The sequence below is a fragment of the Macaca fascicularis genome, chromosome 5 (assembly GCF_037993035.2).
Source record: "Macaca fascicularis isolate 582-1 chromosome 5, T2T-MFA8v1.1".
In the NCBI taxonomy this organism is placed as follows: Eukaryota; Metazoa; Chordata; class Mammalia; order Primates; family Cercopithecidae; genus Macaca; species Macaca fascicularis.
In genome coordinates this window covers 149,605,182-149,632,704 of record NC_088379.1, presented here as the reverse complement: position 1 = coordinate 149,632,704, position 27,523 = coordinate 149,605,182, and the positions used below count along the sequence as shown (strand labels likewise).

The 27,523-nt window shown below is 35.8% G+C and overlaps 1 protein-coding gene across 3 annotated transcripts in view; it reads right to left on the bottom strand.

Annotated features, from left to right (window-relative positions):
• Nucleotides 1–598: 598 nt before the first annotated feature.
• HHIP (hedgehog interacting protein) overlaps nucleotides 599–27,523 on the bottom strand; it is a 97,794-nt gene continuing 70,869 nt past the window's right edge. The window contains exons 11-14 of one of the 3 annotated variants that reach the window (XM_005555999.5): nucleotides 24,858–24,939; nucleotides 8,959–9,107; nucleotides 5,960–6,088; nucleotides 599–5,136 (exon numbers count right to left, since the gene is read on the bottom strand). In XM_005555999.5, coding sequence (XP_005556056.1) covers nucleotides 5,126–5,136; nucleotides 5,960–6,088; nucleotides 8,959–9,107; nucleotides 24,858–24,939 — 371 coding nt within the window. In that variant the 3' untranslated portion in view covers nucleotides 599–5,125. Of the gene's footprint in view, nucleotides 5,137–5,236; nucleotides 6,089–8,958; nucleotides 9,108–24,857; nucleotides 24,940–27,523 lie in introns of those variants that run through there. The other 2 variants (XM_005555998.5, XM_005555997.5) reach the window with 2 other exon arrangements.

The window sequence follows — 27,523 nt, the reverse complement described above, 5'->3', positions numbered from 1 at the left end:
GACTCTATTGTACATGAAATCTTAATTTATTCTAGAAAAATCATGTCTCAAGTTTTAAGAATATAAGGTAAAGAAACATAGGTTTTGGGTGTATGATCCCAAACCTGATCATACCTTGTTCATGTGAATGGCAATTATCAATTAGTTATTTTTTTTAGTGAGAGGGAAAATGTACAAGAATTAGTTTGTAACTGCAAAGACAAAGCTTATTTCATATTTAGCCATTATGAATTTCCCATTACTGTTAATGTTCAGTTCTTTTTATATTATGTACTGAAATGTTTTCTTTTTGACTTAGAAGATTATAGTCAATTGAGATAACTCATCATACATTTATATTAATTACATATATATGTGTATATATATGTATATACACATGTATTTTGGATTTAAGTAACACATGATCTATATATGCAAAAAGAAAACCCCAAGAAATCCTACATGAAAGATGATGGCTGACTTTATGATGTATGTGAGAAGTAACCTTAGATTTAATGTTAGGCTGATACCATTTTTTTATGTTACTGTTTAGTCTGGCTTAAAAAAGAATAACAGGTTTTAAGCACAAGGCTTTGTATTGATAGAAGGAATCCAATTATTTATTTTTTATTTTGTTAATTGACTTATATATGACCTATACAAATTATATGGGAATCAAGGTAAATGACGGGTATACCTTAGGTTCATATTTAATGAGGAATTTAAGAATTTAAGAAAAGTCCTAATCTCATAAGTGAACAAACCTTTCCATAGCATCTAGGAAAATCACCACAGTGACCGAGAAGAAAACAGCTGTACAATGCTCCCTCACAATCCCATGAATATATATTACTCTCCTAAAAACTTATTTTAAGGTGATGTCCAGAACTTATTCAGAGAAGATAGTTAAGAGAAAGAAGGACTGAAGTTGGCTAGGATTAGTGTTTGGCAGGTTCCATGGTTTTATATATATACATACACACACATATATATATGTGTGTGCATCTGGACTGGTAGAGATTTCTGCTCTTATTTCTTTCAATGATTGTAATAGATCAGCCTAGTATGTCATTTGTTTACATATTATATATATACACACACATATATATATATAAAATGAATTTGGTTATGTATGTATGACCAGTTTATGGTGGTGTGACCAAAAAAGGATAAGATAGCAAACATATATTTATTTTTAGGTATTGTAAAGATAAACTTTCTGATGGTATTGCCAGCATTCACAGTAATAGTTTACTTCTTGGGAGTAGTTTAAAAATATGTACATTTTCTGCCATGGGACTTCGGTCTGAGTCCTCTGCAATTTCAAATCTCAGGGGTAGGGAAATTAAGATTTTTTAAGTCTCCATTGAGGAATGGCTTCTTATTTTTTTTCTCACAGATTTGGAATAATTTTCTTAAAATTATTCCATAGAGAAGGTTGTTCCTTGGCTAGGAAATAGCTGCTAACTTTCCCTGCTGTTAGCTAACCCCAGTGTTATTCTCCATGTCTTTCCTGTATCTATGCTAGAACAGCTGAATGGGAGCATCTGGACTGGTAGAGATTTCTGCTCTTCCTTATTTCTTTCAATGATTGTAATAGATCAGCCTAGCATGTCATTTGTTTACTATCCACTTCTTTGTTACATAGAATTTGAGAAAATGTGGAACCAGGAGAGGCTATTTTTCAGAAAAACAAAGAAAAGATCATAACCAACAAAATCAATAGCAGTCTAGCCCAGGATACCTTCAACATGGTTGTATTGAGAACACGTCTATTTAGGCAAAACCGATAGAAAATATAGGAGAGGGAAGTGGCTAAAAGGAAAAAGAATATATATATGTATGTGTGTATATGTATATATGTATGTGTATATATATACATGTATATACACACACACATGCACATATATATTAGCCGAGAGAGAGAGAGAGAAGGAGGGAGGGAGAGGAAGAGAACATAGACATTATAGGTAACATTTTATAAACTAATTGGTTAATCAGTCAACTACAATTAAAACTACAACTGCCAATGGTATATCTTAGCTTTCCTCTAAAAATCTGGGCTTGATTTGTCTTTTATGTTTCAAAGCTAAGAGTTTTAGTGGAAAGTTGGATTAATAAAAGTTTAAATTAATGTATATCTTGAACGCTCCTAGATGTAGCATCTAACCTCAAAAGCAAATGGAGGCTGGGCATGGTGGCTCACGCCTGTAATCCTGGCACTTCAGGAGGCCTGGGTAGCTGGATCACTTGAAGTCTGGAGTTTGAAATCAGCCTGGCCAACATGGTGAAACCCTGTCTCTACGAAAAAATTAGCTGGGTATACTGGCGGGTGCCTGTAATCCCAGCTACTCGGGAGGCTGAGGCAGGAGAATTGCTTGAATCCAGGAAGCGGAGGTTGCAGTGAGCCGAGATCGTGCCACTGCACTGCAGCCTGGGTGACAGAGCAAGACTCCGTCTCAAAAACAAAAACAAAAACAAACAAACAAAAACAAAATGAAACAAAACAAAAAACAGCAAATGGATTAAAATTGTTAGTATACTATTTTGTAATTATTTTCAAAGAACTAAATAGGGAAGAAGTAACTGCGCTGGGGCATGCAAATAACAAAGAGAACAGTTTTCTATTTAAGTTGTGTGTATATATTGTATGTGTTGGTTTCTCTACTCTTTATGAGATACTCATCAATCTGAGAAAACTTCCGAGTATTCTTTGTGATAAAATAAAAAATATGTTTTACAATAATGACATTGAAAAAAAATCCAAGAAAAAAAGTTATGGATGGAAGCACTTTTAGCCATCACTCAATTTCTTAAATCTTTTCTCCTTTTCACTTAAAGATCTGCCAATTGGTGTTCCTTTTATTACCTAAATAACTGTCAAGAAAACAAGGTTTTATGAACCAGGACAACAGTGTGGCAGAAACAGTAGTAGAAAGGTTATTTCCAACCATTTAAAACAACTATAATGTCATTTCACATTCAACTGACAACCACAGCTTAAACTTGAGAATGGACAAGGGAATAATAATATACATTTTTCTTTTGCATTATTTTGTCTTTATCTTATGCATCAGTATTCTTACGAAGAACCTTTATTTCTTCCATTTGAGATTGTGTGCTTTATGAACTGAGCAGATGTTGCCTTTCTTGTGATTAAACAATATTTTTTTCCTAGCTATTACTTCTTAACCAATTCCTACCTGCCTCTCATCATGAATCATTGAAGATAATTCTCCAGTCATGCATTTAAAAAATCTACTTGAAAGAAAAGGTCAAAGAGATTTTTTGAATTGACCACTTAATTTAAAATATGTTGCCATCAATTAGCCAGTGCTATCTACTTTTCTCCTAAGAACAGAAAGAAATGACTCCAATGACTTTACTTTCTTTGCTTGGTTTAATATCCGTGGATCTTGCTATCTTCTCTTGAGAAGAATTTGGTCTTTTATTCTAACGACTCACAAAAGGAAAGGCAGTGACACCTGGGGCACATATGTTTTTCTAAGTCACTTGAAAATCTTTCACTTGGGAAAAAGCTGTATAAAAAATCTGGGCCTGGTCAACTTAATATCGATATTTTAAAACAGTAGAACTAATGGCAATAGAACACCTTTTATTTTGGGGAGGAGACGGAAAGTTTAAAGATATAAGAAGAAATGCTTGATTTTTTTAGATTTTACTGAATATATAGCAGTATCCTTATTGTTTTCAGGGAAGCTAGGAAGAATTGGAGAATGTGTAATAAAACTGCACTATTTGACAGATTTAGACAGCTGGCTCCCTCACAAGAAGTTCACATTTTGTTAATGTCACCCACGTTGAATAAGGGACGATTAGATGGTAAGGTCCATTTACAAAAATGGTTGTCAGGACATTTTTTTTTTAATTGTAAAACTTTCTGTGATGGAATTCAGTAAAAGGGCTATGAAGAGAAAGCAATGGAGACAAAAGATTGCTATTAACCTACAGATGCAGGCTACTGCATGGTTCATTGCAAGATTTGTCACACTGTTGGGCCAATGAAGTGTTAGTGTGACTAGAAGGGACCACCCCTTTTCTGGGGTAAGAGGGCAATTTGGTCTCCATGCTCATTTAATCCTGAGACTTCTTTGAATAGACTGTCAATTGAATCTAAATTGTGCAAAATTATGCATGCACTTTTTAATGCAGGCTATTGTTCACTAAGCACTGAACCAAGATTTCTCAACCCATTTCCATTTGGCATGAGGTCACTTGAAACTTAAGTAATCATATATGGAAGACAAGAGCAGTGTACTTAACCAATCTTTCTACATTGTGGCTTCTATATAAATGCTTACTGGGCTTTAATTGCAAATCTCTCACCTTAAAACAGTAGAGAAATACTAGCTACAATGTATTTTTTAAATTGAGGCCTGTATTCCTAAAGGTAAGGAGCAGGTTTAGAAAGTCAGCCGGCGCTGCATAATCTATACTGCTCTACAATTTAGATTCTAGAGGAATGGATGTTTACAGAAGAAGGACAGCCATAGTGGGTATGCACTTGTCATGAGTAGATGTGTTTTTTCAGTAGTGCAAAGAGGCCTTATATTTTGTTAAAATCCAAACGTGGAGAGCTGGCTTTGAAAACCATGAAGAAAAATATCTACTAGACTTTTTGCAGTTTTAAGTCAGAACATGTCATCTCTTTAAAACCCTGAACAGAACATTTACAGAAAATTTATTGATACATTAACCAAAGAATATTTTCATTGAGTTCTGAAGGAACACGTACATTTAAAGTCGTATTTGGCAAGAATTATTATGTTAAAAATTTGTACAGGTGACAGCTTACATAGCCAAGATTTTTAAAAAAACAAGTGAGCTCTTCTCCAGTGAGGTTCGATTCAGTGGAAATCTGCAACATTCTAATAACATGGACTCTGACAGTCTTGCTATAGTGAAAAGCACTTTACAAATGTTTAATGCTGGAATTTTATAAGAATTGGCTGTTTTCTTGCTTTTTCTTCCGTCGTTAATGATTACATGTTGGCACAAGGATACCTTGCTAGATTAGATCCACAGCACATTAAAGACTGTTTGCTTTCTCACTCCCCTTCTTTCCAATTAAGTTGGTGAAAAATGTAACTTTAGTGTTTTACAGGACAGGGTAAAGGTGTTTCATCTAGGTGATGTCTATATTATAAAAATAAAATAAAATATATAAATATGTAACACAAACCCAGTGCCTATTGTTAAATAAAATATACAATGAAAGCAGACTTTTTAGGAAGACTGATTTTAAAATATGCTGTTATGATTTAATTATACAACACTTGAAAACGATCTTGAGATTAAGACGAAGTAATCAGATTTCTCAGCCAATAAAAAGGTAAGTGTAACATTCTGTAATTGGATACACCGACAAAAATGAAGATTACAATTTTATATCAAGTTGCTCACTTAGAAATTCATCAGGGAGTTCTGAAACATTCTCTCCTAGTATAGTACTTTAATATAAAAATATTACCTTTTTTATTAGATCCATCAGATTGCACAGTAATGTTTCAAAACTCTATTAAAGTTGACTTTAGTGATTACTGACAGAAAATTCCTGGGAAGTCAAATAATCTCTTCTAGTGACATAAAAAATCCATTATCAATTTACAGTGGAATTTCTGTGTAAATTACTCTGCCCAAGGAAGTATATATTTTTAAAAATCATCTGTTAAGCAACAACGCATATAGGGATTATGAGTATGTGTATGTGCATATGTGAACAAACATGCTGACATACACACAGAGGATCTGCACATTTCTGGAAATCATTTTTAAATTAATAAAAGAGAATGAAATCACAGGAGTGTGTAGCAGGATAACAGTCTTTTTTTTTTTTAATGACAGGCTAAAAAATAAATGCCCATTGGAAGGGAATATGCAAACAGTCCCAGAAACTATACAATGTAACTTGTTAGATCCAGCAAGTAAGATGTCATGTCAATGATCTGATCAAGAATACCTGCCCTGGTCACTCTGCGGATGTTTCTGTCCACTTGTTCACACTGAGGACCAAGATATCCTTTTTTACAGAGGCACTTGTTCGGTCTAACACAGACACCTCCATGACGGCATGCTGGCTCACATTTTGCTGGGAGAGAAAAAGAGCAAGAACATCACACTCTCATTCTGTATGTCAGAAACAGGACTGAGCATGAGACCTACAAATATTGCTGAATAAGGGGAGCGAGGGAAAAAAGGAGGGAGATAGTTACAAAATGATCTGAAAGATAAATATACAAGTAGGAAACGCGCTTTTACACCCATAGTTATTTGGAGGCCTGAACTCGGCAGAGAACGAGAGACATTTCTAGAGAAGCAGAGATCATGAGAAACAGTTGCAACCCTTTGCAAAATTAACTCTATTTAAAATGGAGATTTTAGTCCTTCAAAATCTCTGCTCCACAGGAGCATTCTCTACAGAGGGCCTCGCAAACTCTGTTCCCATTCCTTCAAGGTAGGATCTCAACATGGGAGTGACCCAGCCTGAGGGGGAGACAGAGAGGCTCAAGCATCTCCAATGTAACATAAAGGAACAGTCAGTTTTGGATTTTGGTTAGGTGGACTATCCACCATATAAACTCCTTTGGATTCTTCCTTCCTCTTGCTTCCAGGGGGCAGACAGCATATGCTTTGCTCTCTGATGACATTTTGAAGTCCCTTTCTGGAGTCAGTGCAATTGGCCAACAAAGGATGTTCTGAGCCAACATTTGCAGGGTTACCCTACAGCACAGAATTTATTCATTAAAGAATTTTTGCCACTACAATATAAATGGGGAATATAAAGATATACTGCTAAAATGAGACATAAAATTGGATATGTAAATTGCCATTTTCTGATTAAATCTGGGGAGTACAGTCACTGTGGATGGAGTCAAATTCCTTCAATACATTTCCCTATGTTTTGACAAGACAGGGTTATTTTAACCTTTCAAATACATTAATCAAATTCCAGGGGCCTGTTTTTGACACATGGAAAAGAAAAAATAAGCAGAAAATAAACAATTTTATGTTTTAAATCTGTGGGAGATGAGTAAACAATGTGAGTACGTGAATAAAATTCTTGATTGGGTCCAAAACATCCCAAATAAACAGATTACTTTTATAGAATGGTTTTGGTGAATATTATGTATTCAAACTATTTAAATTGATTCAGTGTAAAAATGAAAGTACCTCATGGAGTAAAACTTTATGTTAACTCAATGTATGTCTATTTTCATTTATATCACAATTTATTATTAGTATCTATTAAGCTTTGTACAATGCCAACTGTATTCAAGATAATTCATTCACCCTCATTTAAACACGCTGTTACTAGCAGGCTTCAGGTAACGTAAGAGATTAGGCAAAATGCAAAGCAGGGAATATAACAGAATGGACACTGTTTGTTATATTCTGTTACTAAAAGATGCAGAGAGGCTGGGCATGGTGGCTTACGCCTGTAATCCAGCACTCTGAGAGGCCAAGGTGGCAGATCACATGAGGTTGAGAGTTCAAGACCAGCCTGGCCAACATGGTGAAAACCCGTCTCCACTACAAATACAAAAATTAGCAGGGCATGGTGGTGGGCACCTATAATCCAAACTACTCGGGAAGCTGAGGTGGGAGAATCACTTGAACTCAGGAGGCGGAGGTTGCGGTGAGCCGAGATTGCCTCACTGCACTCAAGCCTTAGCGACAGAAAGAGACTCCATCTCAAAAAAAAAAAAAAAAAAAAAAAAGCAGAGAAAGTAGATATTGTCAGGCAGCAAAGAAAGCAGAAAGACAATATATTAGCAGGAATTTGAATATCATTACGTTTGAATACTGATTCTCATATTTTTGGTCAACTAACAAAAAGGTAGAGAGGATGGGTCAATAACATGTAAGCATTTGTTTTAAATAATGTGATTACTTCATTTCTGTTGAGTTTTAATTTTGATAATTCCTTCCTAGATACATAACCATAGTATTAATCAAACACATAATGTTATTAATGCTGAAGCAATTTAAGTTTAAAATGTATCCTCTGTTTGGTTTTAAATGTTGGTTATTTTTGTTGGGCAATATAAAAATAGACAAGTTATAGTTATAGTTCTTTGAAATACATCTGGAGGACAAACAAAAAGATAGCATTTATGAATAAATAATATTAAATGTTAATCTGATATTTTAATTTTCATTGGCAATAAGTATTTTAATATTTGAAATAACCGAGATCAAAATCTTTTCTAAGTGATGGTATATGCTGATTGTTAATTATGCATTTTCAACATACACATTTTAAACTCTAGGTTTCTAAATTTGTCTAATTTTCTGACTTTACACCAAGTAGAACTTAAACATCATGCACATAATTGAGGAACTATCAAGTTATAGGCTAGAACAACCCTGGAATAAATCTCCTTTGCTCTCTCTGAGCAGATGCACACCTAGTTGATGGTTCACAGGGGAGCGGCAAAAAGCATGAAAAAATCTCATAATATGTCTCCAGATAATTGCATTTTCCCCTTTTATTTAATAACACCCACTGAAAAGCCCCGTTTTTAGTCTGCTGTGGTAGGAAAGCAAGCAGTAAAGGCAGGGAGGGCATTTACGGGGTGTCTGGAAAATGCTAGTGCTTGGAGAGGGGTTTGGCAAACACTATGTCATTGGCTAGTGTGAAATCTCAGAACCCAGGATTGAGAGGCCCACAGAGATTATCTAGTTGTGCTATTTGCATTTTTTACTTTTTGAAAGGACTCAGTCATTTAAAGGTTTTGCATATTTATAATTAACTTACATAAGTGAATTGTTTACATTAAGAAAATGAGCAAGATTTTACTTCCAAGTTCAGAAACAGATGAGCATTAATAGTATTGTAAATAGCTAAACACTTTTGAACACTATATTATTGTAGAAGAAACAATCGGTGTTGAGTTCTTGAGTACCTAAGGATTGACTCATCCCCAGTCCTTTTCAGGTGAAAACAAAAATACTAACCGATTCTGCAGAAGTCCCCCTCCCAGCCTGGACTGCAGCAGCACTTTCCCGTGGGGGTGCAGTAGCCATTTCGACAGAGCCTGGAGCACTCTGAAGTCAATGTCGGTGCAGGTTGTACCGTGGCTCTGCATTCCTCAGGCATTAAAGGTCTACATTAAAAGACAACAGTTGAAAGTGTATTCCAGTTGAAAACCAGCAGTGGAATGAAATTTAGTGATTCTGTGGCTTACAAAGCATGCCTCTTACTTTCTAGAGAGACTTTTATTTCATTTCTTTAAGAGACTCACTCAGATTTACAACTTTCTAAGGATAGGAAATATATACCAGTGAGGAAACAAACTAACCAGTTTGTAACCCAACTAAACACATTAAACATTCTAAGAGACTTTATCCTGATCAAAACCCATTGATGAAAACTATCTTTAATTAAATTGATATTTCACATTTTGTAACTACGAATTTCTAACAATTGCAATATTTAAAGTAAAGATGTATAAATATCTTAAAACTTTTCCCCCATGTCTACAAAAATGTTTAGGAATAGTGTCTGAGATAGTTTCACTTGTTATTGACACAGTTGGCAGTAGTACAGGGCTGAAGGCATTCATCAAAATGACTTGTAGCCTGAAAAGCTTTGGAATCAATTTTTGTTTTAATTTTACATTTCTTTTTGAGATAATATTTTTAGACTGATTTTTTTGAAAGGCGACCGTAATGGTCGTATACTATTGAGTCAAAGTATGGGTGTATACTATTGAGTCAAAGTTTAAACTCTATGCACAGAAAGCTCCATATATATGTAAAGATTATATATACATATATAAAATCTGATTTTGATCCACATATATGTCAAGATTATATATATATAAATAACTTGATTTTGTCCTGCTATAAGGAAAAAGAATGCCAAAAGTAGCAAACAGAAACATCTTCTTTGCAATGTAAAAAGTCATAGATTTTAATTGTTCTACAACTGCCATCATTTAGAGTGGAAACCAAGATGCCTTCCGAAGAGTTTTATGGTTCTTACTGTTTTTAACATAAGATGTCATTCGAGCTGGGTCAGGCTGGAGTCATGGTCACAACTGCTCATTACCTAATCTTCAGGGAAAAAGTGTGCAGTGGCACTTTCCTATCAGTCGCTGTTACCTCTGCCACAGTGCGGTGAGAAGATTCTTTTCAGTTAAGGAATGTAAACAAATGTTTTCATTGACAGTCAAATCAACAGCATTAGGATGGCCAAGCAGATGGACACCTTAAGTACCATAAGAAGAAGGTGACCATTACAGGTCAAAACCTCAAGAGGTAAATTACAGAGCTTTCTGAGACAAGCAAATAATTAAGCCCTGCAGACTCGCCTTTTTTGAGATAGGTTACCTTGTTATGTCCCTATGGCAATATGAACAGTGATAATAATTTGGGGCCTGATCACAGGCTGTTTCTACAATGACTCAAAACCATATAAACCATATATGTTAAAAACAAAAATATTTAAAACGTACAGTGGCTTCCCTAGCTCTTCTCCTGAAGAAAAGTCCCCTCTATGTTGAAAGTGCTGTGTTCTGCAGCTAACATGACAATTCACAAAACACCCTTAAATCTATTCAGCCGCCTATTTGAATCTAGGAATCAATTTCTGTGAAAGGTCCTGCAGGCATTCTATGCACTAAGCATATTTTTATTCAAAAAACATTAACAGTTTCCATGTGTTCCTCAAAAGTGTCTTTCTGGGAGTAAGGGTGGGGTGGGATAAGGTAGAGAAGATGTTAAACGGCTATGCCAAGAAAAGTAAGGACACAATCTTCGCCTTCTTCTTGCTGTTCTTGAGTATCCCGAGTATATTCTATTTCTTTCTCATTTAAAATTCTTATTTTATTTGTGAGACAATGGCGGCATTTCTGACCACAAGAAGAGCAGTTTTTCAGTAGCCATGAAATTCTTCTGAGTCGTAGGCCATGATCATCTACGAAGTGGCATTCAGTAAACAAATATTCTCATTGAAATTGCAGAATTCTGTGCATCTAATTTCTATTCCTTACTCACTTGCTCACCCACTTTCTGACTCATTCAAGAAAAGAGACTCAGAAATAGAGTATGTCAAAAATCTATTACATGTTATAGGCAATGAAAAATTTGCAGGTACCTACTCTCACATACTTCCCCATGAGATGGTTTATGCCTAAACTGGTGAATCTAAAGAGATGGCATCATTTAGATCATGTATATAGGTGAACTTTGTTAAACAACAACTAGAAGATGTTGCCTGTTTGAGGCAAAGTATAGGAACACTGATTCACGGGCACTGGGGAAAGGAATGAGGACATGATAAATAGGAATCCGATACTGAAGGGCAATTCTTTCAGGGAGAGTGTCTGACCCCTGTTTCCCTGCTGATACTCCAGTTTGATGCTTTGACTATTTTTCACCAAACATTCAAACATATGGAAACTCAGATTAGGGAGAAGATTCTAATTTTTTTTTTTTTCCCTAAGATTTGGTAAATGTCTGTCTACCTGCGGATGTAGTAATTATTTCCCACCTGGGCTTGTTTACTTTAATTTATATAAGACTGTGTAGCTGTAATATACAAACATTGTAATTCCCTCAAGTTTTATTTAAATACCAGGAGAATTTATCTTTTTTTGTTCTACATAGTTGATAAATAACATTCTGTACTTATTATATTAAATCAATCCTCTCTCTTTTAAACTGTTGCTCTATCAAGATTCCCTTAATATGAACATTTACATAAAAGATTGCTTGTCTCTTATAGGGTTCTCTTCAGGAATAGGCTGTTTACCTATTTTTTTCCCTTCTTCACTGAAGATTTTCTGAGGGCAGAAGCTACATACTCAATCCTCTTCAAGTCCAATCATTCACTTGGGCAAGTACTGAGCTCTTCAGGAGGATAAGACATAAATAGTACAGGGTCCTGAGCCTCACACAGACCACTGAGGATAAGACAAACAGGCATACACAAAAGTATAATGCAGTGTGATCTTTGCTATGATACAGGCACACATGAAGTATTATAGAAACACAGATGAGGAGGCAACTAGTTTAAGGGATGTTATAGAAAGATGACATACTACCATGTATTTTATCTTCTTCAAGTATTCATATTCATAGGAAATAGGAAAATTCTGTATAAGTCAGTCAATAAATGTTTATTAAATTAAATTAGGTCAGGTACAGTGGCTCATACCTGTAATCCCGGCACATTGGGAGGTCAAGGTGGGTGGATCACCTGAGGTCAGGAGTTCGAGACCAGCCTGGCCAATATGGTGAAACCCTGTCTCTACTAAAAATACAAAAATTAGCTGGGTGTCGTCATGGGTGCCTAATCCCAGCTACTCAGGAGGCTGAGGCAGGAGAATCACTTTAACCCAGGAGGCGGAGGTTGCCGTAAGCCAAGATCATGCCATTGCACTCCAGCCTGGGCAACAAGAGTGAAACTCCGTCTCAAAATAAATAAATAAAATAAAGAAATTAAATTGAATTTATATAGTAGCAACTTTCTCAAACACACTCTCTGAAATATGAACTCCATGAGGACAAATATTTTCTCTCATCTCTTGTGACTCCCCAGGACCTAGAAGAATGTGTTGCACATGGAAGATGGTTAATAAAAATCTGTTGAATGAATGAAATTAATGAGAATATGGAATTTTAAAAGGGTGTTTGGACCCTTTCTATGTTGTTGTGTAAAGACATCAGGAAAATATGGGCCATTCAGGGGAGGGATATCCTTAAAATCTAATTGCTATACTTTCATATCATAAACACAAAACCTTTGTTGTATTTCTCTCTATTGCTTAAATAAACTTGTCTTAAAGTTTTTTTCAAGGTACAGTTATACTCATTCTGAAAGATACATTTTGATAATAATTATAATCATAGTAAATAAACCGAAGGTTAAGAAGTCAAAGTCAGCATGAGATAAAGATATAGGACTGTCTTCTCTTCCAGATGAGAATTAAGTCAACACATTAAAATTCAATTTTCTAATATATGGTAGCATCTGACAAAGATTTTTGGTGATTCCAACCATTTCCCTGCAATCACTTTTTGTAATGGTGACGTTCTCCCTTTTACTGAAAAGAACAAGGCCTCTTTACGTGGAATAAAGAGAAACAAAAAGGGAATAAACAGTACCTTTAAACTTTATTATTATTGTCATATTGAAATAGACCATCTTACATATACTTAAGTGCTACATATATACACCTAGATAGGACCTAAACAAAACTTTAGGGTATACATCTGTGATGCATTCACCCATTTTCATACTTATTTTTATTGCACTGGAAAATTGGGTGCTTTAATGTACAATCTAATACATTAGATTTAAATGTATTAAATTTGATTTAAATATATTAAATCTAATTTAATATATTTAAATGATTTAGAATCATTTAAATTGTTTCGTTCTTCTTTTAAACAACAACTCTTTAAACCTCTGGACCCTTCACTCTACTAAATGAAATCAGAGTAACTTTCAAAACAGAAAACTTACCCAAGAGGGTGTTTAGGCTTGTAGAAAAGAATATATCTAGCCTATTCGTTCAGCTATCCCCACAGCCCTTGAATTTAATTTAAATCTGAAAAACATATTTCCTAATCCCTTCACGCATGACAAATAATGAAACGCTAAAACTCTGGTGCGGAAAACTGTCCAACCTTCTTTAATGTATAAAGCACTGTTTTCAGAAATTTAAAAAATGTTCTTAGAAACCAACTTTGGCTTGCTTTGTGTAGTAGTATAAAGATTTGGATACTTTTTTGAAAAAAAGGAAGTTGAGAAGCATAAGTTATTTATAACACACGTTATAGGTGATGACTTTCTGTGAATAGCTAAGACCAACAGTGAACGTCTTTGGGTAGTGGTATTATGAATGGTTTTCATTTCATGATATTTAATTTAGGGGATGAACAAATAAATCAGTACGTGGGAAGTCCTTTGATTCTGTGTGGAGGTACAAGGATAAATCCTGTCTGAGCAGGACCACCCTTCCAAATGAGCACTGCAGAAATCCCTTTTGTCTAACAAAAAGGAAAGGAGCTCATTCTGAAATTTTTGTGAGGTGTCTAGATTTTGAATTCATTTCATTGTAAAACAAGATATACAGATCAAGAGTAATACTTATGTGTGAAGTCCTGATAGAGGTATTAGAAGATGTACTAATTCTGTAGCCTCTCTTAGACAGCTTTATGTTTAAGGGTGGAAGGTGACATAAGAACTGTCTTACTTCTTTATCCATAGACACATTGGGACACATGGAAAAGGGCACCCTTGCAACTCTAACATTTAAAAAACTACTTTTCTTCCATGCTTTCTTTCATTCTCATGAGTTGGGAAAAACTGATAAGTCAAAATCCTCATTCCACAGAATGCAGAATCTCAGGCCATAACCCCAGATCTACTGATTTTGAATCTTTAACACAATGGTCAGGTGACTCACATGCATATTCAAGTTTGTGAGGCCTGTTTCTAATTTAGGTCCATTTCCCAGCCAGAGGAATCAACGTGGCCTTTAATTAGTATATTCAGGTGCTTCCAAGTACAGAATGCTCTGAAATCTTCCAACTGGGTGGAGTCTTTGCCTGAACAAGGAGACAGTCTTCGAATGCCACAGCAGATTCTATGGTTTAATGAATTTCCTCATGCTGTAAGCAATTTGATACACAATGATTATCCTTGACCACTCATCGTTTTTAAGCCAATACTCATCACTTTTCCCTAAAAAAGGGTAAGGAAGTGAAAAATTTCTCATGATGGGATAAATTTTTACTGTCTCCCATCTGTGGAGCTTTAGGCATAGGAATAAGTGCTAGTATAGTACTTGCTGTGTCATCTTTTTATTGCCTTTCTCAAAGGCAGTATACGAACTGATATTTTTCTTCTTTGCAATTGTCTTTAATCTGGCTGTTCACTGAATTTTTCCTGGTCATATTGGTGTTTCTTTCTTCAGTGTCAGTTTACTTATAAGGAGTAGAATGCTGTATTCTGAAGGATTTACTGCATGTTTTGAGACTATACATAGCCATTTTGTAGCAGCTTTAAAAACAATGCATTATACAAACTCAATTTTGCTGAGGAATCATATATTTATAATACAATCATATTTCAGGTAGAAGAACAGAGCCAATGGAATCTATTCCGGTGTAACCACGTAATATTGATCTCATTGGGACTTCATGGCAGTATTGACAGCAACATACATTTCCTAATGGTATTTTTCAAGTACTATTTGAAGTACAGCAAGAAATTAAATGTTTTAAGAGTTACTGCTTTCATTTTATTTTTAAGGAATACCTTCCTTGACATTATAGCATATGTAGGCTGCAGAAATATATGTTTTATATATTCTTAAATAACTCTGATACTAGAATAAAGAGGGAAAAAAAACCTTTGAATTCAAGGATAACTCTGAATTTATGTACTTTATAAATCATATTCAAATTTTTAATTCGTACTAAATATTTCTAAAATTTTAGTTTAGGATGGATAAAGCTAATGTTCTGTATGATTTTCACATAGTGTCTAGAAATTTCTCTGTTCTGAAATGTCCTGAAAACAAGTGGGGCTTGGCATTGGCTGTCTTCTTTGTGACTAATATTCTCTTCATTTTGAGGATTTCTGCGATTTAAAAGTCTCATCCTCACATGATGAACTGACTTGCTCACTAATAAACAGTGTTACTTGGCTTTAATACCTAGGCAGTTTGAAACTGAGTTGGCACTAAACCTTTCAAAGGAGGCAAAAGCAGTAGTAATTTAGTGAATTGAGCCATAGGTTTGACTATCTACTGCTAATAAGATTGTTAGAAATTTCACAAATATCCATCTAATTTTCTTTTGTGGTTAAAGATGCAACCATAATAAAAGCAAATAAAGAAACCACTTACATTTTTCATGTTTAACTTTATTCTCATGAGTGAGGGCCAACTTTGCAATTCTTAAATTTAAAAGATCAGAAAGTGTATGAAGCTATTAAGTGGCTTTCACACAGCTAGTTACAGAGAATTCTGGAACTCTTTCCTGGTTCAGTGTTCTTTCCACTGAACTGGCCCTCTTAGTTTAGGAAAAAAGGTAGCAACGTACCCACATTTCATTTCAGGTCCTATTAATCTCACTACACAAACATCACCACAGTGCACAAATATCTAAAAGGGTATGTGGATCTCCTGTATCAACTTTGGTTTATCAGCTTAACTCAATGCATATATTTCCATGGGAAAATCAGGACATGAAAAGTTGTGTAATATCTTACAGGAAAAACCTAGGGGAAAAGATTAATGAAACTAAATTCTAATGTTACGTGCTTTTAGATAGACAAGGTCCAGTTTTATCAAATTGCTATAGGTATTTGTGGCATTATATTTGCAATATCCTAGCTTTAGAAACTGATCAACTATAATATGAGCAGTGAATATAGAAAAAATAGGCATTTCTACTGTAATTCAATGTACATGTTCCTGAAAAATATTGTATTCCACAAAATGGCACTTAAAATAAGTGGGCTGTTATGGATTGCTTGTTTCCCTCCAAAATCACATGTTGACGCCCTAACCCCCAAAATGACAGCATTATGAGACGGGATCTTTGGGAAGAAGTGAGATTTAAATAAGGTCATGAAGATAGAGCCCCCATGATACGATTATTGCCATTATAAGAAGTGTCACCAGAGAGCTTGCTTTCTTTCTCTCTCCATCATATTAGGATACAGTGAGAAGGTGGCAATATGCAAACCAGAAACAGAGCCTTCACCAAACATCCAACCATGCTGGCACCCTGCTCTTGGATTTCCTCCAGTATGGTCGGAAGTAAATGTCTGTTGTTTAAGCCACCTAGGTATTTTGTTATAACAGCCTAAGCTGACTAAGACAAGGGCTTATAGGAAGAATTGGTCTGGGGCAGACCCCTCAAGATCTGTGCAGCTTTGTAACTAAAGCAGTGATGAAAACAAAAGCTGGTACCTTGGAAGAAAGTTTGGGCAACCAAGCGAGCAGCTCAGAAGTAGCTGGAGGTCACTTCAGGAAAGATTAGAAACACACAAAACAAAATGATGATGGAAGTGGAACTCTGAAAAGAGGATGTGCACCCTGAAGAGAGCCATGGAAAGCTGTGGGATGCATCTTGAAAGGCGGAAACCCAGTGCAGGGACTTACTTTTCATTGACGGCTCAGTTGAGAAGGCTTTTTCTGCCTGTGCAACAGCTAGACTGAGGGCGTGTTCCTTTCCCCATAAATCTCATTACGTCTTGCTTGAAAAGCTACATAACTACTTTCATGTTATGCTGAGATTCTCTTTTGTACGTGAGCTTATTAGTGTTAAAGAAAGTCACACTGTAGCAGAACAGAAATGGAAAACCAAACAATGGTGGATTTTACCTACATCAATAACTTCTGGATCATCAATCTGGCAATTTATAATGTACAGTGTTATGGTACAGTATTTTTGTTTCAAAGTGTTTTACCTCAAATAATAATTTTTACATTTTAATAATATATGCAATCTCCTGGTTTAAAGTAAAAATAAACTCCTTAGGGGATGGGACCAACTTCTTATTCATTCTCTCCCTCTGTGGCACATAATTGAACACAGGAGACATACAAAAAATGCTTCTAATGAAATCAGGGCTACTCAAATCAGGAATCTTGGATTATATCTGTACTTACTCTGATATGGCACAAAAATAAAAACTAAATAATTAAGGTATAATAAAAAAGCCAATGCCATTGCTTCCTAATATAAAGGAAATACATTCTGTTCAGAATTTCATGTCCAAAATCAAGTTTTTAACTTAAATACTTAATTCATAAACCATAATTGATAAAAATGTTAGACACAACTATTGCTTATGTAACAATATAATCAGAGAAATTTTTTTGGATTTTATCTATTTTTATTGTGATGAAAACAGCCCAGGGGAATGACAACTAATATTAACAAATACAATAAATAGGCTGGGCACTGTGGTTCATGTCTGTAATCCTAGCACTTTGGGAGGCCAAGGTGGGCAGATCGTGTGAGGCCAGGAGTTTGAGACCAGCCTGGCCAATACGGCAAAACCCCATCTCTACAAAAAATACAAAAAATTAGCCGGGTTTGGTGGCGTGCACCTGTAATCCCAGCTACTTGGGAGGCTGAGGCAGGAGAATCGCTTGAACCCGGGAAGCAGAGATTTCAGTGAGCCGAGATTATGCCATTGCACTCCAGCCTGGGCATCAAGAGCAAAACTCCGTTTCAAACACACACACACGCCCACACACAGAGAATAAATAAATAACACTTGTATTACAACATCATTCAAAAGTTTTAAGAATGCAGTATTTTTCTTTTAGAAATCATCAAAAAATAAATTCTTAACTCCATTTCTCCACTTATAAAGCAATAGATCTACCAGTGTTTTAATTTCATATCATTCAAAGGTAGAAATTTAAGATTCACTAAATGCTTTAAAGGAGAAAAGAAATTTAAAACAAGTTTCTTTCCTATGAAAGAGCACAGGAATGTCAGTTCAAATTCTCTTTGAAGATGACTAGCCTGATAAATTTCCAAATTTTGATGTTCATATATCATTCATTCGTCACAGTTGACAAAAATAAGTCATTTAAGTAACAATTTTTTTAACTCAACCAAAATGAATTAGTAACAAAGTGATGCTAAGATGCAGTTTTTTCTTTATAAGCTACATCTTCCTCTAGAAAACATCTTTTCAAAAAATTTGCATGACTGTTTTAGACATATCTAATGCAACATTAAATCTGTCTTTATCTAAGGTACTGTAATATCTGATGATATACTACCTTACGATAAAAGTATAAGATATTCAAAAGGACTAATATCAGACTTGTAGCATTGTCCTACAAGAGACAGTGGTGGGCATGGCAGTGGTTGTGGCCGTGTTAATTGAAAAAGAAAATGCTTTTAGGAATTTTTGACTCAATATATAAGTTTCACTTTGAAGAATATATTCTTCATCATTCACATTCTCCATATTATATCTTTTTAAATGAATGCTAGTTTGAAGTGGCAATTCAGTCAAGTTTTCATAGCAATCTGTCCAATTACTAAAGAAGATGATATTCTAAGATTTGAAATTCATAGCTTAAGAGAGACTACTTAGAATAAAAGAGAGAATTTCTTTGAATGCTGTGGTCATATGTCACATTTCCAGGACATAGGAGATATATATATACACACACACAAGAAGACTGGTACATGTTCTCACTATAAATAATGATAAGTATGTAAGGTGACGGATATGCAAGTTAACTTGACTCTGTCATTTCACAACATTGATCAAAACATCATGTTGTACACCGTAAATATATGCAATTCCTATTTGTCAATTTTACCTTAAAGTTGGGGAAAAATTAAGAGTTTAGATTCATCTTTAATAGCTGTGGGAGACCAGTGAAGGGTTTCAAGTAGGGGAGAAATAGAAGTAGTTTTGCATTTTATAAATACAAATCTGTCAGCATTTGGAATAAAAGCATATGATGGATTTTAAAAACAAGACATAAACACTTTAAAATAACACGGTCACACAAAGTTTTTTTCACAAATTATTATATAATAGTGCCTATTTATTTTGAAATAGGTGATGGCTCTACATAATATTGCATGTGTTACCTGTATGTTTCAGTATGTCTGTACACATGTACATGTATGCAAATCTTACTAAAGTGTGAATAAAATTTTAGTTATACTCAGGCTGCTACCATCTATTATGTATGCATGCTTATCCATTCATTAGAAGTTTCAACTTTGATCTTGCCCAATTCTTTTGTAGTATATCTCTAAAATTTCAGATGCTATATGGCAGCTTAGTAGGGATTTGTTAGTTGAAAAGGTATTGTGCACCACAACAGGAAATCTAGTATACTGAGAAAGAATATAATCAGACAGATACATGTATATTCATCTTTGGTTACTGGATACATAGAATAATGATGATAGCAAAAATGTGGAAAATGTTTCCTTGCCTCTTAGACTTCAAATCCACCATGCTGAATGGACTTTTATAGGGCATATACTTGTTCATGACCTCTAGTGTTAAGAAATTCTGTCATGTTTGAAAACTAGTCCCTAGTGGAGCCTGTATCCCTGTTAATAGCTGAAAGGTCAATGGAGCTGCTAAACAGTTTGTATTACTGTCAGGGTGGCCATGAAAACACCACCTGCTGCAAGAGGACTTGGCAGCTGGGTCAACAGGCACTGTGGGAATTTATCAACTTAGGGGGGCCACTTGCATAAAACTTTGACTGATGAATTGGGACTAGACTGGCTTATTGGGCTAAAGCTGCTCTATTATATATAACTTTCTTTGGGATGGCAGAGCTGCCTGCTGGCTCCCTGAGACATATGCAAAGGATAAACAGAACTGGTTTCCTCTTATGAAGTGATTTTTTTGAAAAAAACACTCTTTAGCATCCAGTCTAATAAGAAGTAGGATGAAGAAAACAATAAACAAAGGGCAGTAAGTGGGCCATGGGGGGAAGAAGAATGAGGGGCAGTTTTTGATATTGGTCACAGAGGAGATTGGGGATACAACATTTCTATAAAATGACCCCTCAAGCCTGGAATTTGCATTGTTAATTTATAGACTTATTAAGGGAATGGTCTGTGTGACTTGGTTGGGTAACAGATAAGTGATATGTTAAAATATAGCAAGAGTGGGTACATAGTAATTAAATCAACATGATGGAGAATAATTTTCCTTTACAAATTCCTAGAGAAATAAAGCCTGGAAAAGTTTCAAAAAAAGTCATTTGGTTTAAGTTCATCTGAAACAAAAATTAAAGAATATTTGTCAATACTATGAAAAAATTTGTGTTCTATAAAAATAAATCTTGGAAGTTACATAACTTTGTCGGAATTCTTTAATTTCCACCCCAGGAACATTTATGTACTTCTGAAAGGATTTAGCAAAGAGCGTCCACGATATAATTTGGACATTTGAACACTACGTATTGAGAGTTGTTTTTTTTTTTTTTTGAAATGGAGTCTCGCCCTGTTGCCCAGTGCTGGAGTGCAGTGGCATGATCTCGGCTCACTGCAACTTCCACCTCCTGTATTCAAGTGATTCTCCTGCCTCAGCCTCCTGAGTAGCTGGGATTACAGGCATGCACCACCACGCCCAGCTAATTTTTGTTTTTTTAGTACATAGAGGGTTTCACCATGTTGGCCAGGCTGGTCTTGAACTCCTGACCTCAAGTGATCCTCCCATCTCGGCCTCCCAAAGTGCTGGGATTACAGGCGTGAGCCACCATGCCTGGCTCTATTGAAGGTTATTAGAAGCTCCATAGATGTCTTTATTCCAATTTTGGAACTAAAGGAACCTTAAAAGTTGAGAGAACATCTGAAAATAATCCTGGAATGCCTGGAATAAACACACAAAAATTACTAAAGAATGTAATATGTTTAAAATATATTATTTAAACACCTTCACAGCCCTCTGTAGAATGCAGCAGGCACAGAAATATCATCTTCTACATATTTTTTGATGGACAAAGGGGCACAGTTTGGTGAAATAATCTATGCTGGGTGCTACACTAAGGAAGATTTAGAGACCAGACCAATTGACTCCCTGTCTGACCCAGATAGACTTGCTCCCAATCTTGACTAGTTTCAGATGGCACTACTAAGTGAAAGTAAAATTATTGCCAAGATTTTGTGTTCAGTTCATCTAAATCTGTTTTCTAGAACTGCTAGCTGAAGGAGCCCCCAGGCTAAGGCATACTGAATTCAGTACTAGAGACTTTTTTGGATCCTGTGAGTTGGCTGAGTAAACTGGGTGATTGGTGTTGATTTGACCTTAACTCTGCTCTGCCATAAGATGTGACTGTTCAGTCCCTGAAAGTATTCCAAGAGTGTGTACAATGTTCTAACATGGAGGCAAACTTAATTCCTTTTCTGTTTCCTTGGAAGTTGCTTTTTTTTTTTTTTTTTTTTTTTAGACAGAGTCTTACTCTGTCACCCAGGCTGGAGTATAATGGCATGATCTCGGCTCACTGCAGCCTCCTCCTCCTGGGTTCAAGTGATTCTCCTGCCTCAGCCTACCGAGTAGCTGGGATTACAGGCACCCGCCACCATGCCAAGCTAATTTTTTGTGACTTTACTAGAGATGGAGTTTTTACCAGATTGGCCAGGCTGGTCTCAAACTCCTGACCTCAGGTGATTCACCCACCTCGGCCTCCCAAAGTGCTGGGATTACAGGCATGAGCCACCATGCCCGGCCCGGTGGAGTTTTTTCTTAACTCCTGAGTTCTAGGCATTGTCTTTTCTTTTCTTTTCTTTTTTTTTCATGCTAAACAATGGCATTTAATTTTTACAAGAGGATATCTCACCATCCTTTTCTGAGGTTTGAAACTTACGTAAATGATTATGTAGCTTACAGCTTTAGATCAAATTGTCCTTACAGACTGAGGTGGTAATACTAGAACCTTATCTGTTTTTGCCAAAATGATTTAAGAGATACTATACGTATAGTTTCCATGGTTTCTAAACTCCCTCATTGTGTGTTTGTGTGTGTGTGCATGCGCACATGTAGGAAAAAAATAGGAAAAACATAAATCCTATGGTAAGAATGTAACTTCTATGACATATAATACAGAAAATAAAAATTTCACAGTTTTCTGCTTTTCTCTTCTTGGGCCACAAATCAACTGATGTTTGAAAGTTATTCTGAAAACATTATTCTAGCAAGTCTGGGGGCTTTGGTACGAGAATACAATTAACCTAAGAGTTTAATTTGTGTGTTTGATTTTTGGTATAACAAAATGTGTCTATATATTGTTTTTTTAGTTGATAAGATTCTTTTTTAAAATTCAGCCTCAAAAATTTTAGAAAAACAATTCTGCCATAACACGGACATCCTGAATACCACTATGCTTGTAATTAGTTTGTTTCCAAAATAATCCTGTTCACACACTTAAGTGTCTGCTTATATAGAACTTCAACTCATCTAGGAAGAAATACAATAATAATAAACGTTGATGGCCAAATCAAAACAGCATGAGGCTCCCAACAAATGTTTATAAAAACATTTGTTTTCTTATAGTCAATTTAATTTTGAAATTTATGCTCATGTCTGTGTACAAGGACGGTTTCTTTGGGACTCTGCTACTTCCCCCACCTTCTGAAAAGCAAACACAAATCTTAACCCAGGCCCCCCACATGACATGACTCACCAGAAACAGGCACCATAATGAGAAGTCAGGCCTTCAGGTATGTCACTCTGAGACCACCCTACTAGAGAAGAACTAAGATCACAAAGCCAAGGTCCCTTATGGCAACCTTGGTAATTAGACACTAATAATAGACTGAAGGTGTAAAATTCACCTCCACTCAGCCACAGACTAAACAATCCAGATGAAGAGAGAAAGATTTTTGTGAGAAGGAGAGAGAATCCATTACAATGCTACCAGGTGCTTTGCAAAAACGTATAGACTTAGACAGTATAATAGAATAACAATGACTGTTTTGAAACTAATTGTATTATATCTGAGTGAAACTCCTACACCTCATTATGAATCTTCAGAATTTTGTGAATTAATGTTAGTTTGATTTTTATTCTTAAGGTTGCCAACTTCAACAATCCCCTAAGTGTCTGATTTTTTTTGTTGTTGTTGTTTATGTCTTTGCTTTTCTTATGGAAGACATTAATTTCACATTTGAGGGAAAAAAATTGCTGTAGTATATAGATGGGTATTTCTCTTACTGTGAAAGAAAATGTATACAGTCAAATAGAGAAGGGATGTTATCAACCTGTGATATGTGATATGTGATACTGCCCAGAGATCATTTAGAACTGGTTCTTCTTTTTGTTCTGCAAGATCCAATGTCAACCTACATTTCCCTCAGAAAAGCGTTTTGTCATATAAAAAAAGAGAAAATTTCAGAAAAACATACACAATTTACAATTTAAAAAGAATATTTTAAAATGCCCTTAGTAAACTTTTCAGAGTATTAGAATTAACTTTTTTGAAAAAGACTTGAATTGAAATTTGAAAATGGAGTCATGAAAATAATATAGAAGGAATCTGAAATTTGCAGCATGGTGTGGCTAAAGAGTAACAAGTCCGAGTGCTCAGCAACAGTCGTGTCTGTAAGGATCCTCAGGTTTCGTTATGATTAGCTGTTTCTAAATTGATGACTAATGTCTTTTCAACAACATATAATTTTAGCAGCTTCTGATAATTCAGGTTTGATCCATGAAATTAACAACTGACTAGTGATGATTCAAGATGATTGAAGTACATATGTATAAATGTTGTGATGCATGAGTGGGAAGGACCGGGGCGAGATAAACATATTCTTTAAAGGATTAAAACATTCAGATCTTTCTTTTGCTGAAGCAAATAACAAAACCCTACTTAAGTTTATATTTGTCTAGTTACCACAGTCTTCATGAGTGCTATGAGTTTTCAGATAGTTTCCAAATGAGGCTCAGATGTTGAACTGCCAGAGTAACTTACCTGTTTACTTAACAAAAATCATACTAAGCACCTGTCATGTCTGCCAGTATGTTTCTCATTTTCTTTACAATAAGGAGGGTTTATGGCTTCCAACACCAGAGCCTAAGCCACTGCCTCACATGTCAGGGCCCCTGTCTGGCTTTTAACTGAAGACTCTGATTCCATGAATATAATGTTGCTCTGTGATGACAGCAAGAACCACACGAATGAGCTTTTGAAGTTCTGCATAGTGGCATCAGTCATCATAGACAGGGGAAGAGGATCCTCTCAGGACAGTGCTAAGCATATGGAAGTGGCAGAAGTGTACATCTTGGTTGATTGCTAATTGTGACATTCCTATCATTAACTGAATGAACTAAAATAACTGGAAGAAGAAAATTATTGACTTAATAGGATAAAAAGAAATCTCACCTTTTGGGATCTACAATTTTGTAGAGTTTTCCATTGTGAGTCTGGGTCATACTTTTACTGCTTGATAAAATGTAAACTTCACCTGTTAAAGAAAGAAATAACAGTAAGCAAATTTATAGCAGTACAGGTCCTTACTTCCTATTGCCTGGCAGTTATTCTGTATGTAAATCTATCTCCATCTGTCCACAAGAAAATCACTTGCCTAAAGATCATGCAAGAGTCTCACATGTCTGCCTTTACAGTGCATCCAGAATTCCAGATTCCAGTCACTCCTTTCCATATCCCACTACTACTCCAGTGCAAGCAGATATTATTTCTCATCTAGATTATGGTAACAGCTGTCTAACTGAGCGCCCTGTTGCCACTCTTGTTCTTCTGTGTGTATTCTCAACGTACCAGCCACAGCGATTCTTTTCAAAAGAGTTAGATCATCTAAGTTGGATCACACTCCTTTGTTTCAATGCCCTGCAATAGCTTCTTATCTCATTCAGAGCAAAAGCAAATCCTGACAGTAGCACTTACTGCTATAACCTCATCTGCAACATTTTGCCCTCTTGTTCACTCTTCTCTAGCCTCACTGGCTTGTGGTTTCACACATGGGAGGCAAGTTCCCAACTCAGGCTCCTGTCTCAGGTTCTTGCTGTTCCAGGCCTCTATTACAGGCTCCATCTTCCTGTGAGTCTCCACTAGGTTCATCTTTTTCCCCCTCCTTCAAGGCTGTACTTAAATATCACCTTTCCTGACTGCACTTTAAAATCGCACCTTCCCCAACTCCCAACAAATTCCTCTTCACTACTAGATTTTTCTTCAAAGCATTTATCACCAATTTATATACAGTATTTTAAAAAATTTATTTTGATTTTCCCCCTCCTGTGCAACATAAATTTCATGACACTAGTTTAGACTTCTTGTCTTTTTCTCTTTTTTTTTTGACGGAGTGTCGCTCCTCACCCAGGCTGGAATGCAGTGGCGTGATCTCGGCTCCCTGCAAGAGTTTACGCCATTCTCCTGCCTCAGCCTCCTGAGTAGCTGGGACTACAGGCGCCCACCACCACGCCTGACTAATTTTTTTTTTTTTTTTTTTTTTTTTTGTATTTTTAGTACAGACGGGGTTTCATCGTGTTAGCCAGGGTGGTCTCGATCTCCTGAGCTTGTGATCCACCCGCCTTGGCCTCCCAAAGTGCTGGGATTACAGGCGTGAGCCATTGCGCCCAGCCGACTTTTTGTCTCGTTATCCACTGCTGCATCCCCAGCATCCAGAACAGAGCTTTGCACAGAGTAGGTGCTCAATAAATATTTGTTGAGTGACTATTAAATGGGCAAGTTTTATCTTGATTTATTTCTGTGCAAGATTGATACATGTTAGTTATCAAGTTGTTACCGTTAATTGATAATTTGAGGCCACATGAAATTGGGTTGTGCCTTCTTAATCTTTAGCTTTTTCGGAAGATATGAAAGTACATCGCAAGGTGTTAAAATAAACACTGGGGGAGAGGGGAGAGAAAGACAGAGAGAGAGAGGAAGAGAGAGAGAGAGAGACACCATGATGCTCAGTCTCAACTCTCTAAACTCTAACTCTTGATGCTAGCTGTGTTCGTAATGATGAAATACAACAGATGGGGTACTCTTTTAGGAGAAAACCACCCCGTTTATCACCACTACTTCCATATAATTCTATGTGTTGAATTGATCATGTGAATAGAAAATTAGAAGCTGTATTTATAATTACACATTTATAAAGTTTTAAAATTTATATTTGGTCCTCCCTCATGAAATAATCCTTGATTTAGTCTATATTTCTCTTACTATTGTGCATTAAACACACCCTGCTAGTCTTCTACTTCTGAAAAAGATTTACACAGTTTGTACTAAAAACGTAGGCACAACAGAAAAAATAAAAATGAAAGTACAAAGCAAAGGAATGTAAGCAAAAGAATTAAAATTATTTTGTCAAATATTTTGTAGTTTACTTCATTTAATCCTCACAACAAATCCGTCCTGACTTTATAGTTAAAAAATAATATGCAAAGTCCCAGACTCTCAATACTTTTATTTCAAAAGGTGCAAAAACTTACTCACTTTCTTGTAATGTTCTTCAATTAAAGCTAGGGAGTTTCACATTAAAATGTAATCCAGTGAAACTGTATTTATTTTAATTATGAGGTATATACAGGGTTGTAGCTTTTGGAGAGTCAGGATTATGTATTTTTATTTTTTAGTTCTGCTCCTAAATAGTATTAAGTGGACACAGACATTTGGGGTGGTTTACCTAATGGTGGTGATGTTAACATAATGAGTGATGATGAATCATTTGTAGCAAGGTCTGGGAAAATCAGAATTATTCAGTCACAACATCTAAACATTCATCTCTAACTCAGACACAGACCATTCTTTGTGCTATCTCGGCTCACTGCAACCTCCACCTCTAGGGTTCAAGCGATTCTCCTGCCTCAGCCTCCCAAGTAACTGTGATTACAGGGGCCTGCCACTATACCCAGCTGATTTTTTGTAGTTTTTGTAGAGATGGGGTTGCACCATGTTGGCCAGGCTGGTCTCGGACTCCCAACGTCAGATGATCCACCTGCCTCGGCCTCCCAAATTGCTGGGATTACAGGCATCAGCCACGATGCCTGGCCTCATTCTTTTACTTTTGAAATCATTGTTTG